This window comes from Cynoglossus semilaevis, chromosome 8 (assembly GCF_000523025.1).
Source record: "Cynoglossus semilaevis isolate Cse_v1.0 chromosome 8, Cse_v1.0, whole genome shotgun sequence".
In the NCBI taxonomy this organism is placed as follows: domain Eukaryota; kingdom Metazoa; phylum Chordata; class Actinopteri; order Pleuronectiformes; family Cynoglossidae; genus Cynoglossus; species Cynoglossus semilaevis.
The window spans coordinates 19,183,343-19,197,260 of NC_024314.1; the positions used below are offsets into that span (position 1 = coordinate 19,183,343).

A 13,918-nucleotide genomic window follows, 5' to 3' on the forward strand; every position below is an offset into this window, starting at 1 on the left:
AAAGGAGGGAGGGCCCCCCGGAGATCTCTTTCAATTTTTTTAAAAAATGTAAAAAAAAAAAAAAAAAAAAAGCTAAATATGTTGACACTCTATGAGCTGCTTCTTCTAACCATTTCTGCTTCATTTCTTGTTTTCTCTGCCTCCTCATTCACTCCTCCCCCAGGAGAACCATGTCTCCTCTACGTGTTCCCCTACTGGCCATACTGGTCAGTGTGGCCCTGTGCCAGTATTATGACTATGAATACGCGCCTGCTGCTCCACCAGAGCCCCCAAGGCCCCGGTGTCACCAAGAGTGTGACTGCCCGTTCACTTTCCCCACTGCCATGTACTGTGACAGCCGCAACCTCAAGTACGTTCCCATAGTTCCAACAGGAATCAAGTACCTTTACCTCCAGAACAACCAGATCGAAGAGATCAAGGCCGGAGTGTTCGATAACGTTACTGCTGACCTCCGCTGGCTGGTGCTTGATCACAACCAGCTCACCAATGGTAAGATAGAGAAGGGAACCATCGACAAGCTCAGTGCTCTGGAGAAACTGTTCTTCAGCTACAACAACATCACGGAGCCCATCATCCCTTCTTCAAAGTCCCTAGATGAGATTAGGATGACACATAACAAGTTGACAAAATTCCCTTCAGGACTCCTGTCTGACAAGGAAAATCTGACCACCGTCAATGTTCAGAACAATCAGCTCACCTCAGAATCCATCTCCGGTGCCTTCAAAGGGTCCAAGAAGCTGCTGTCCCTGGATGTGAGCCACAACAAGTTGAAGAAGCTGCCGGCCGGTGTCCCCAGCTCACTTGAAGTCCTGTATGCTGACTATAATGACATTGACAGCATTGGGTCTGGATACCTGAACAAGCTGCCTGCCCTGCAGTACCTGAGGATCTCCCACAACAAGCTGGTGGACTCAGGAATCCCTGCCGGAGTTTTCAATGTGTCGTCGCTGGTGGAGTTGGACTTGTCCTTCAACAAGCTGCAGTCCATCCCTGAGATTAATGAGCAGCTGGAGCAACTCTACCTCCAGGCCAACGAGATCAGCAGTGAGTGGCACTTGTTACAACTAAATTAAATAAAAATTACCACAATAAAAGCTTTTAACGCCCCCTGGATAATGAAAGTAAAAAGACAGAACCACCCAACAGAGTTTGAAATTTTTTTTTAGCATCAGATGTTGAGCTAGCCTTCCACAGCTAGTTAGCAATAAATGCCACAAAGCTAGTTTGACTTGCTTCAAAACATAGCATAGCACAAAATACAAAGCCGAGCTAATGTGTAGCAGAGACATAGTCTGGCTCTGTAGCCTTACAACAATTAGCTTGTTAGCTAAGAAATAGCTCAAAGTTGGCAACAAAGATTAAGCAACAAAATGCTAATAAGTAGTGAAAAATAGTTGTGAAAAAAGAAACGATTCAGGCTTAAATAATGCTAATAAAATTGTTAATTGCAAACCAGAAATAGCCCCAGTTAGCCAAAAATATAGAATAACAGATAAATGTTTCAGACACAGGGCACATGGTTATTTTTAATTAACTTTCTTTGACCTCTGACCTCTGACCTGTTTTTTGCAAATCTCTGCAGAGATCAACCTGGCGAGTTTCTGCAAGTACATCACACCCATGAGCTTCTCCCATCTGAGACACCTGCGCCTGGACGGCAACAACGTCACACATAACAGCTTCCCCGTCAACTACTCCGAGTGTCTGCGCGTAGCCTCAGACATCATGTTTGAATAAGGACGTCCCGTACGCCACACGACACCCAAAAAGGCCTTGCGGAATCCCGTATCCTAGCGATTTTGATAGAGATCCATTGATAATGTCATCTGGAATATATGTGAAACTGGATTAAATCGGAAACAGATGAAAATGGGAAAAACACAAGTCAAATTTTACGTTTGTCTATAAATATGAATAGCCAAATTGTAGAGAAAAAAAAGATACAAACTTTAACTGATCAGGTTAACGAACGAAAAACGTAAAGTGATATGAATTTAAGAAAGAAAAGAAAAGCTTTAAGTGCTTTGATTCAACACACACTAGAAACATTCCTGACTAGTATTAGAAGAAGTAGTATACAGATCTTATGGAGAGGCCGAGAGCTTAAGTTCTCCAGTGTCTGACTTTAGTTGTAGTGTCCGTCTGTCGTCCGTCTTTTGTGTTCAGTGTAAGGCATGTGTAATATAATGTGGGTACAGTAAGTCGTCCGTTGCTGCGCAAAGGATCAGCAAGTGAGGATTGTGGGAAGTTAACCGTCTACGTACCCATTACGTTTGGATCTCTTAAAAATAGACTGAATGAAATCTGAAGAAATTTTATACAGTTGGTCAACATGTACCATAAATTAAAATAAATATAAATTCAACATCCTTTATTGACGGCATGTTTTTGAAAGGATGAAATGTAAAGACGCCATTTAAAGAAAAAGTTAAAAAAAACATTTTCTCTTCCTCATGGCTTCACAGTACCATCGAGGGTTGAGATCAAATTGTAAAATAGCAGTTACATTGCAGTCTAATTTGTCAGTATCTTAACGTGTGTTTATATCTTGTTTCTGTTATATTTTTTTTTAACCTACTTTATATCTAACGTCTTAAAGCAAGTATGACATGATGTCCCACCGTTTGACGTCTTTTTGATAGAAATATACGTTGGTACTGATAAACACCTGGAACCCAACGTTATGAAATCATGAAAGAATGTTTCTTCATTTTTTTTAATTATTATTATTTTTTTCACTTGCTGTATTTGTAAACTTTTCCATTACCTACTTGCATGCATCCAATGGTACCATTCTTTTATAATAAAGTACAGCTTTTGCAGTTAAGGTGCTTTCATTGGTACGTTGTTGCTCACGTGTTCTTCCTGGATCTACAGTGTGTGTGTTTTTTTGTTTGTTTTCATTTTTTCCTTCTGTTTTTTTAGAATATCTCCCGTTATTGTTTAGGTTTTTATTTGTCATTTTAAAGTGATTTCCTGTTTGGCCTTTGACTCAGTAACTGCTCTTGGATCTACTGTGGGGAAACCAAAAACAACAGTTGAATAAACTATGTTTTCAAAGTATTTGTATGATATTTGTATGAGATTTTTAAAACACTGCCAAAGCAGCAATGTAATGAAGACTAAAAGGCTACATCTTAGGTGAAGTACATCCAAAGTGGGGCTCACGGACCCATCCTGGGAATTTGGCCAGGTTTGATGTGGCCCACAGGCTCTTTGCCTTTTTCATTTAAATGTGGTTAAAATAGTCAAAGATGCCTTTACATACATTGACATTTGTATTACTATAAATATATAATATAATGGTGAACAATTTAGAAGATCTTTAAAAGGCATGGGAATATATCATAGTTTGCCTGTTTTATAACAGAGCATAAACAGGGGTGCACCACAAGATATGGGGGTTGGGAGGTGAATGGTTCTTAAGGTGTTTTGGGGAATTTTGATTTGAACACATTTTTAAATAAAAAATATTTTCATTAATTTATTCATAATCGTATATTAAACATCTTTATGTAATTTCTCAATTGCTTTGGACCAAAATCCTAAATTTGAGATGCTTAAAGCATTTTTCAACATTTTTAAAATACAGGTTAGTAAAAAAAATTATAACAGTGTATATTGAAACTTCAGTAGCTAAATGTCAATTTTTGACATACCAAGATATGACTTTTTTTTTTTTTTTTTTTTGCCATTGTGTGATCAAAATATATACAGCGTTTGAATTGTGGTTGATTTTTTTATTTTTTTTTTATTTTAGTATGACATATGATTAACTACTGACAAAATTTCTTCAACATTAACCACATGGTTGGATATTTTGGGGCATTTTCTGACAGTACGGGGAATTTTGGGGACTAAAATATCAACAATGAACGTTTTTCCCCCAAATTCTTGCACTTTTGTCGATTTTTCTTTTCATTTTGTTTTCTTTCTGTCTTTCAGGGATACAAAAACAATTAATCAATAAGTAAACAAAAATGAATCAAGATTAGATTTTCTTTTATTCACAGTTCACACACATACAAAACAACCCTGTGAATTTAAAAGAAAGGTAAAAAAAAAAACTCTCCACAAAATTCTGAGCCACAATCATTGATTTAGGCCATTTCCGAGCTAACGGAAATGGTCAGAGTACAGCATTGTCACTAGTCTATGTGTGACGGACTTAATGTAATGTTAAATCCTGCTTATATGGGTCAGTACTTTTATTTTGAAAGATATTTTATTTTAAAGAAGCATGACCGACATTACGGTAAAATGGCGGTAAAAAGACTTCCTTGTGCTACTGCGGACATCTTTTATGTGGCCGTAGTGACTTTTATTTATTTGCTGGTCCATTGTGCAGGTAGAAAGAACTTCCTGTGTTGCTGGCAAATAAAACAACATCATCCAGCAGTCACACATGTTCAGTAACAACGTCCCTGGGTTAGGTTTAGCACAAAAACAGTTCACAGGTGGGGTTAGCGCTCCGTAGCGCTAACAGCTAATGCCGATATTTAAACCAGTGTTAGCGCTCTGCAGTCCTAACGGCTAAGCGTTGACAACGGCGTCAGTTGTTAACGCTGCGAAGCGTTGCGGAGGTCGCCCCGTGAGAAACTCGAGGTGCCCCGGGACCTGAGGAGGAAAACACGGGGGACACGAGCCGGTGAGCGGCGCCGTGACAACAAGAGACTGCGTGGGCCTGTTCACACGTCCGTCGTTACCGGAAATGGATACGTTAACGGCGGTCACCGGACATCAGAGTTGAGCACCGTGTCTGTAAGCATATATATTTTATTATATACAATTTTTTTTAAAATTTCTCATGATTCTAAATGGTCGTATAGTTAATTACTTATTAACTTAAAACTAATCGTTAAAAAGCTCCTGTATTTTAGTAGTAGTAGATTTTTTTTTTAATGATTGGAATATTAAAAACTGCAATCCTGGTTTTGGTTGGCTGTAAATTAGCATGGATACACTACTATTACTACTACTACTACTACTACTACTGAAGTTCTGTGGTGTGGGATGAATAAAGTCTTATCTTACTAATACTCCAAATGTTGGCCACATGTGCTGGAATGACTCAGTCCTGCTTCTAACAGTCTCTTATTTTCAGAAACCATTCAGAGTCAATAGGTTATTTGATTAGATTTGTGGTAATTGGTCATAATGTCAGTTCTACCCAGATGTCCCATTCGATTGGGACTAGGTGTCTGTTATTACAGCCAGATGTCAGAGTCAGCTACACGTTCAATTGGAGCCACTTATGAAAACGAGAGTCAGCTGGGAACTCTGTCTGTCATTAAGTAATAGGTCATTTTAAACCTCTACTTCCCTTTACCATCTAATATAAGTACTATTTCTATCTTGTGGTGCCTAAATAAATGTGAGACAAGCCAGGAGGTAAAAATAATAGTCATCTATTCACTGACACTGCTTCTACAACTTGATATGTGCTTATTCAAGCATTTTTTTTATTTTTTTTTTACATTTCACATGTTTTTGTAGGCTTTCTTGTACCTGTTCCAAATCTCAGACAATTTCCTCCTCTTTCTCCAGAGTGCCTCTTATTAAAAATCCACAGCTACGCTCCTGCCGCTGTCTGTGTCCAGACAATAAAGTCCTTCATAGAAACTTTCAGCCTCACATCCTTGTGCTGAGTTGGGATGGTGAAAGTATAATCAGTTGTTTCAGCTGACAGCTGGACTTTAAAGAGCAGCTGTTCTGGCTTCTGTTAATCTGGTTTTATTAATATTCTGTGTCTGTCCAGTTAGTGTCCGCTGTCCCTGATCTGTATCTACATTGTCATTTAAGGCATTGCTAATAAATAGTCAAAAATAAATTTGAAAAAATGGTTTTGAACATAGCTAGACTTTTGTTTAAGAAATATCAATGGTCATGATCATGGAAAATAGCTAAAGGATATGAACACTAAGTAGTAAAAAAACAAAAAACAAATAAATAACAAACCCCTAATGCAGGGGTGTCAAACTCATTCTGGTTCACGGCCCGCATACAACGTCATTAGACGTCAGGTGGGCCGGACCAGTACAAACATAACATGATTAACTATAATTAACAATGTTTTTCTCTTTTATTTTCATTTAAAGACATATATTGTTTATTTATTAATATTCATTTATATGTAATGAAATCTAATTTTCACCAAAAAAAATATCATGATATTCAAGTATATGAAGTATTTGTGTGTATTTTTTTTTTTCCATTTTCAAAATTCATCAAGTGGGCCGGATTGAACTGCCTAGCGGGCCGGTTTTGGCCCCCGGGCCGTATGTTTGACACCCCTGCCCTAATGTATGTTAGTATTGGTACTAGCACAAACCGAGTAAAGATTGGTTTGGCCAGATAAGTTAAATTCTAAAGACATGCTAGAAAAATGTATTTTATGAAGAAGTTTGAAAAGAAAAAAAAAGAACATGGACTTTTTTAGCCTCATCCATGTGCAAAACTGGGTCCTCAGACCAGATTTTGTGTGATGTTTGCTGTATGAATCACTGTAAACACTATGCAGATTAACTTAATTGTGGTCTAAAGCTTCTGTTTTACCACAACAAACCAAAGTGCTTCTGGGAGGCACTTCACAATTACATTCCCAAGTCAGTAATAATGAAAACAAAGTACAAAGAAAAGAAGATATTGATTGATAGAACTGAAGCTTCTTGTGGAAAAACCTGGACGTTAATTGTCTGAGTGAAGACACCTGACAGGATAATAAACCCACCCAAGGCCTCTGAACTTCAACATGCTAGTAAAGAGGTCAGGCTCTCATCCCCAGGGTGGGGAGGTGGCAGCAGTTTAACCCCATGACATCACAGAGATGACTTCAGTTTCCAAACAAAAGAAGAAGCAGGGGGAAAAAAAGAAAAAAGATGGGCTGGCAGAAAAGTAGACAACACAAACTCTGAAAGTTGCTCTCAGCTGCGAAGCTTCTCATTTACCACCAGTTCCCCAGAGGTAGAAGGTGCAACCAGAACCAGGTCAGCAGGAGAAGACCTGTTGGAGGCCAAAGCCGTGGTAGAACGTCAGCCTTGACGTTGTTTCCTACAGAAGCCGGAGAGAAGGTAAAGTTTATTCAATTTTTTTAAAGTAAAGGAGTAGAAAAAATGGTTTTGTTTTTTTTAAGTTGTCAAATGCATCAGAAAACATGTAGCTATAAAAAATGTAAAGTTGTACTGTATAATATAAATAAATATTTTACTTTATGTTTTACCATATTTGATTTGTTGCCAGCCATCAGCCTGGTTTATGAGTGTCAGTTCTGAACATCGACTCTGAGATCAGCATTTTTGTAATTAGCAGGGTTAAAGTTGTTTTACAAACAAGTTTGCACCTAGAAATCAGTGAAGCAGAGGAGAAAACAGCAGTGGTTTCAAAATGACACATCTCTTAGAAAGTCAAACGTACTGCCAGACCTGTTTTTTTTTTTTCTAAAAACAATACTTATCCTTAAACACTGCCATTGTCTCGTCTCTGGATGCTAACTCCTCCAAAACCATCGCTGTCATGGAATCATAGATTCAGCAGAGCCTTCAATTGGGATCCAATCCCACAAAAACCCAAATACAAATATAGTCATGTGGTGTAATTAACATAACTGGCACTGAAACAAAGTGTCTGGCAGGAAATTAGCCCTATCATATTCCTCCGCAAGTGTGTTGATTTAGTCAGACAGATTACTGCGTGTTTTTTTTTTGTTTGCAAACCGTACATGTTGGATTCAGCTGATATCAGAAATCTGACTATTATTATTAATTCAGAAATAAAATGTGACATACAAACGGTGTAACTTAAGTAAAAGTCATTTTAATATTATTCAACTATCAACATCATAAGCTTAGTATGCTTACAAAAGGAGCAAACCCATACATTTATACATTATTATTATATATTTACATTTATGTAAATATAGCTAATAGAAACTTAGCAACATCTTAGCCAGCAAAACAAGAACCAAATTATACTCTGTACCTAAAATGAAATAGCTGAAGGTGGAGTTGCTATCAGTTAGGGTTAGTTGACTAGTTTGGAATTAATGATTAGATCCTAACATTTAGTTCTGAAAGACAACATGAAACAGCTTTGTGACGTACAGTTTCTACAACCTTGTCAGGAATAGAATCTGTCTGCGTAAGACTGTGGACATGTGAAAAGGACTCATGTCTCTTATCAAGGCTCTTTGGCAAACACAGGTGGAACTCCCTAATGGTCTTGTCTCACCAATGAAGTGTGGTTTCAATCCATCCGCACACCAAGGGATTATCCTGCTAAAGTAAAACCTCGGCCGTCATGGCTTTGAATTAATACAGTCTTGCGTAAGGTCACTGATCCTGACACTAGCTACTGTAGGGAGGCATGATGCTAGGTTAGCATGCAACAAGACCCCCCCAGATTAACAATGACCTTCTTTTTAAGGCCATTATCTATGTCTCACAAAGAATCCTGTACTTGTGGACCATACCTCATGGTGCATGTGGAAATCTGCACTCTAAAAAAACAAAAACAAAACTCAAATACCCCAGCAGCTGGGAAGTTATCAAGTTACCATAAAAATTATTTTAAAAAAATACAGAGATTTGACCTAAAAATTTGGAAAAGTACTGTAATTATTCGTGTTCATGGTATATTTTTATATATGGAATTCTTAAAATAAACATCTGATATAAAACTGTGTTAATTGCAGTATTAATATAACTTAACAAATTAAAAAAAAAAACATTTATCAGAATATTCTTCCTTAATGGAAATGTTGTTTTTCAGTTATAGTCACTTCCTGTTATTTTAACTTTAAAAAATACAAAGATGTAGGTTTTACATTAGCCCACTTCTTAGTAGGTCATGTCTAAGGCACTAAGTGGGCTTAGTGAACTATGCTATAGGATTATGATCTTTTGATCTCTGAGACGTCTGAACGGCCGAGAGAAGCTTTAGTGTCATCAAGACTGACAGGCTGGCACAGACCGAATGAATGAGCCACAGCTACAAATACAGCTGAGAGGAGCAGCATAGAGCACATACACAGGAAGAAATACACGAGAGACCTTCCCACCATTAAGGTAAGGTGGGATTCTCCCAGACACTGGCATTCCTTCCTATTCCTTTCTAAGACAGGTGTGTCGGGTGAGTCTTTTCATCTGTGCCCATTCGAGGAATAATCGTAGCCTGTCTGAAATCAGTTCCAGACAAATCTTGAGCAAAGAGAATAAAAAAATCTAAACCAGCACCAGATGGAAACTGAGAGGAATCTAGTACATCTTTGAATTTTGTATTTTAATTCATTATGCTTTCCTAATCCTGGATGATTATATCCTTTTTTTTAATATTCGACTTGTATTTTGTGTCAAACACTTCATTTGGCTTCTTTATGCATTTCATTCTATGTTGTTGACTGGATGAGTGATGGAAAAAACTTTCCAAGGGTTTCTACATGACAACTGGACAAACTGTTTCAGAAGCAGAAGCACTTTTTTAAATGACAGCCCATTTACATTTGTATGTAAACTAAAATACTGGTATTTTCATTTTATGTTTCATTGGTTCTAGGTTGCGAGAAACTAAACTAAAATACTGGTATTTTCAATTATGTTTCATTGGTTCTAGGTTGCGAGAGTTAGGGTTGCACCATGAGGTCCATTCAATGTAAAAATAAGCAAATGTTGCTATGCTAACTATCTGTTCAGGCAACCCCAGCTTTTATACATTAACTTTAAACCCATTGTACAAATCTATACTGTACTTCTACTACTTCTTAAAGATGTGCAGTGTTCACAGCCCTGTACATTTGACAAATCTGGATAAGAACTGCTCTGACATGCAAAGTCACCAAATCTGAACCCAAGCCATCCTAATGCCTTTAAAGCTACATCCTGTCTTTGAAGCCTAATCTGTTGCTCGCAGGCAAAGTACTGACCTGTGAGGATGAAGCCATGATCTGTCTGCAGCTATCGGTGTGTGTTTTCATACCTAGCGATTGATGAGCTTATATGTAATTTACTCTGTTTCAGTTACCTACTGTATAAAGGGATGGCACTTCTTCTGAGTCTACTCTACGTCCTCTGTCTGGTTCTACCAGTTCTCAACCAGGACATGCCATATGAAGAATACATGTCCCAGATCGAGGCCTGTCCTCGGGAGTGTCACTGTCCACCCAACTTTCCCCATGCGGTCTACTGTGACAACAAAGGTCTCAAGAGTATCCCTAAGATCCCTTCCAGCACATGGTATCTCTACCTGCAGAACAACATGATAGAAGTGCTGTCGGCAGATGCACTTCGTAATGCAACACAGCTGCGTTGGTTGAACCTGAACCGCAACAAGATCACGAACGAAGGAGTAGAGGAAGGTGTCCTGGAGGCCATGCCTCAACTGGAGCACCTGTACATAGATGAAAACCTCTTATCTTCCGTGCCCTCCCCACTACCTGCCAGCCTGGAGCAACTGCGTCTTTCTAGGAATCGTATCTCCAAGATCCCTGCTGGGGTATTCATGGGTCTGGATAAGCTTAACCTTCTGGACCTTCAGGGGAACAAGCTGATGGACGATGCAGTGACTGAGGTGAGCCTAAAAGGTCTCAGTAATCTGGTACAGATCAACCTGGCCAAGAACCAGCTGACCAGTATGCCTCTGGGTTTACCAGCCACCACGACGCAGCTGTTCCTTGACGGCAACAGCATTGAGAAGATCCCTGCAGGTTACTTCAAAGGTTTGCCCAAAGTGGCGTTTCTGAGGCTCAACCACAACAAGCTTGGCAGTAGTGGAATTCCCAAAAATGTGTTCAATGTCTCTAGTATTTTGGACCTGCAACTGTCCCACAACCAACTGACAGAGGTGCCGATGATTTCATCAGATCTTGAACACCTTTACCTTGACCACAACCAAATCAGAAGTAAGTCAGTGTTGGTCTATAAAAAAATGTCCCTTTGAAAAAAAAAAATTAAAAAATCCATTATTAAGTGTATAACCTCAATTATGTTTTTCCCGCAGATGTAACTGGATCCATCCTCTGCCCTGTGTCCATCGACACTGTTGACGACTCCATCAATGAAAGTGTTCCTCGACTGCGTTACCTGCGACTGGACGGCAACGAAATCAAGCCGCCGATTTCGATGGATGTCATCATGTGTTTCCGTCTGCTGAGGTCCATTGTCATCTAAACAACAGTTGTATCTGTCGCTGGTAAGATTGAACAACAACATGAACACTGCTGAGTCCTGAAGGCTCGATACCAGGACATTTGTGGACCCACGTAAATAAACCAGTTCTCCGTTGACCCCTAGTTGTGCCTTATGCCATTATTACCATCTGTGTATAAATGATAGATGGAAATACATCAAATTTACCTGCTGTAATTTAGCAAGACAATTGAGAAAAAAAAAAGTATTTCTGTTACGTGTATTTCTTTTCTCTTTTTAGTTGAGGTTAGTCTATTGAGGATTCAGACATAATGTTCAGGGAAACCATCTTTAACTGTCAGACAAAGCGTTAGTCAAACTTTGAATCTGATCTTTTTTACTGATGTCTTAATGTACTGTAGGTATTTATTTATATTTAGTATTTTTTGAATTGGGGTTTTCAAAGGGAGCTATCTTAGAGTCCAATAGCATGCATGGTATATTTTCTTTATAAATAATTTCCAACTATCATTCAAATTGTGCTTAATTATTAAAAGATTGGAATATGAAGCTAGATATTTAGGTGATACGGATTCAGGTTTTAATAAAATTTCAAATTAAAATGTCTTTTTATTTCTTTGACACTAATACCATATCAAACTAATCAATACTAAACAATAAACATGGTCAGTGCCCCATTGGCCCTGTAGCCAATAGGAGCACTTTTTAGTTGTCATGTGATCAGGTATCCATGGGAGATTAACAGGATTAATATGCACATCTGTGCAGATTTAAATATTTTAGGAGTTAAATCAATGAGTATTAGGTTTAGATTTTTGGATCATTTGTAGCTTCACTCTTGACCAAGTCTTAAAATCTTAACCTTTTTTTTTAACTTTGACCTATTTCTAGTTAGATTTTGTTTGTATTAAGATATATTTCGGTTAACCCTGCGCTATATAAGGTTTTTTTGTTCTTTCTCTGTGTCAGCTACAGTAATCTCAAATAGAAAGTAACCTGAAGATACCTGTTTTTTGTTCAGTCTTGGATTTAACTACACTGAACATGAAAACAAAGACACCTTTGATGCACTAAATTACTAGGTTTTACGCAACACTATTGTACGCCCCTTATTTATAGTCTCGAGTGTCCCAGTAGTCTGCTATGTCTTGTTATCAATGACTTATCAAAATGAACTCTCGAGTTCCATTTAATGCACTCTGTCGGACTAACTGCACATCCATCAATGCATCAAGACAAAAAACAAAAACAAAACAAACGTCCGGAGTCTAAATCCTAGTTTATGGTGGTGCAGAAAGATTTCTGGCCGTCCCTCTAATAGTCCCTTTCCTCTCACTCATCAAAAGGTCTAGAGTTACCACAGGAGTGAGAGGTGGGCAGGTTGAGACAAAGTTGTGGCCAGATGTGACCCACTTTGGAGGGTGAGATCAGCCACCAACTTCCTGTGTGTGTGTCCCCGACTCTCTATCTTTTTCAAGGTACCCTGAAAGGGAAGTATCCTCTGTCCGTCCTTTCGCTTCACTTATAGAGGTCAGACTCGTCTGACAAACCCAGTGATCTCTCAGCTTAATCCAGATCTGAGGTTACGGCAGAATAGCTCCAGCAAGTGCAGAGAGAAATTAGCAGCAACCAGAAAGGGAGGGCAGAGGCCTTTCTCCAAGCAGGGACTTCCTCTCAGCACCATGCTAACACAGGCTCCTCACAGAGATCCCATTGTGTCCAGGGACCCGGTGGATATGGATCTCCCCCATACATGAAAGCAATGCCAAAGCTTCACCCCAGGAAAAGTCGGACAAATATCCCAGGCCAATTGAACTGCACTCTTGTAAAAATAAAGGATTCTCTTGTAGGAGTTCTGTCATAAGGGTGGGCTGGTGGTGGGGTTGTTATGTGTGTGTGTGTGTGTGTTTAAGACACCGTGGGGTGGGTGCAACTCCAAGTGACCAAAAGTAATCTGCCTCATTCCAATCAGTCTCAGTGCCTACCTTCGCACATAAGCGGCAGGGCACTCAGGTCTGCCAGAGCACACAGACCTACACACACACATACATACACACACACACACACACACAGGCTTCACACACATACCCGCCCTCTTCAAGGCACCCTGTACGACCTCTCACCATTGGCCAAATCCCGGAGCCCTCAGCATCTCCATCACGGCTGACGAGGCCATTCGGGAAAGCAAGGGACAGAGGTAAGTGTTCCCGCTCCTTCTGTCATTGTGTTGCATCATTCTCTGGTATAATCTCAGGCAGGATTTGACGATCAATTAGCTCCTGCACAAACGCCCCAGGGCTTGAGTTGATTGAAATGATTAAATGGTCGGTAAAGAGTTGTAGAATTCCGGGTACCTGACATGGACAGCAGGGATGACTTTGTTGTAAAGTCAGAAGCGATGGTGAAGATTAGAAAATGTTGGCTTGGTTTTTTCGAGAGCTTCGGTAGTTGTAGGTCAGGTGCAAAGGTCCAACAGGTGGTTGCTGTTTTTATAACATCCTGGATGATGAGGATTTTGGTTGTAACATTTTTTGGAGTCTGTGCATCTCTTCCAACTTAGGAAAACTTGTGAAAATCTTACTAACGTTGAAAAAATACATGGGAGTTGCAGTCAACTCCCAAAATGTGCATCATTTACTTTTCATTCTCCTGCACTTTGCAGAATCCTCCGTGTCTCGTCGTACACATTCACTGGTCTGCGTTTGCTCAAGGACGTTTGTCAAATTTGCTCAAGGCTTTTTGGGGGGAGAAAAAAAAAAAAAGGAGAATTGCTGGATATC

General features: G+C 39.2%; 3 protein-coding genes across 4 annotated transcripts in view; all 3 read left to right on the forward strand.

The window, feature by feature from the left end:
- lum (lumican) overlaps window positions 1-3,061 on the forward strand; it is a 4,626-nt gene extending 1,565 nt beyond the window's left edge. The window contains exons 2-3 of the mRNA XM_008315526.3: window positions 164-1,044; window positions 1,583-3,061. Coding sequence (XP_008313748.1) covers window positions 171-1,044; window positions 1,583-1,737 — 1,029 coding nt within the window. The 5' untranslated portion in view covers window positions 164-170 and the 3' untranslated portion in view covers window positions 1,738-3,061. The remainder of the gene's footprint in view (window positions 1-163; window positions 1,045-1,582) is intronic.
- Window positions 3,062-6,267: 3,206 nt separating this feature from the next.
- kera (keratocan) lies at window positions 6,268-11,734 on the forward strand. Of its 2 annotated transcripts, XM_025057848.1 has the most exons (4): window positions 6,268-7,070; window positions 8,910-9,062; window positions 10,011-10,891; window positions 10,990-11,734. In XM_025057848.1, exons 3-4 carry the CDS (start codon window positions 10,030-10,032, stop codon window positions 11,157-11,159), a joined length of 1,032 nt encoding a protein of 343 aa, XP_024913616.1. In that variant the 5' UTR covers window positions 6,268-7,070; window positions 8,910-9,062; window positions 10,011-10,029; the 3' UTR covers window positions 11,160-11,734. The 2 variants fall into 2 exon arrangements, with proteins under 2 accessions (XP_024913616.1, XP_008313745.1); XM_008315523.3 differs by lacking the exon at window positions 8,910-9,062 and having other exon boundaries at window positions 6,269-7,070; window positions 10,990-11,733.
- A 1,299-nt stretch (window positions 11,735-13,033) lies between these two features.
- epyc (epiphycan) overlaps window positions 13,034-13,918 on the forward strand; it is a 12,789-nt gene continuing 11,904 nt past the window's right edge. The window contains exon 1 of the mRNA XM_008315527.3: window positions 13,034-13,335. The gene's annotated coding sequence lies outside the window, so the exon portion shown is untranslated. The remainder of the gene's footprint in view (window positions 13,336-13,918) is intronic.

Bases quoted from the DNA above. Each gene is read 5' to 3' on its own strand.
- kera (XM_025057848.1), top strand. From the start codon at position 10,030: ATGGCACTTCTTCTGAGTCTACTCTACGTCCTCTGTCTGGTTCTACCA. The intron at 10,892-10,989 runs GTAAGTCAGTGT...TTTTTCCCGCAG, and splicing joins TGACCACAACCAAATCAGAA to ATGTAACTGGATCCATCCTC.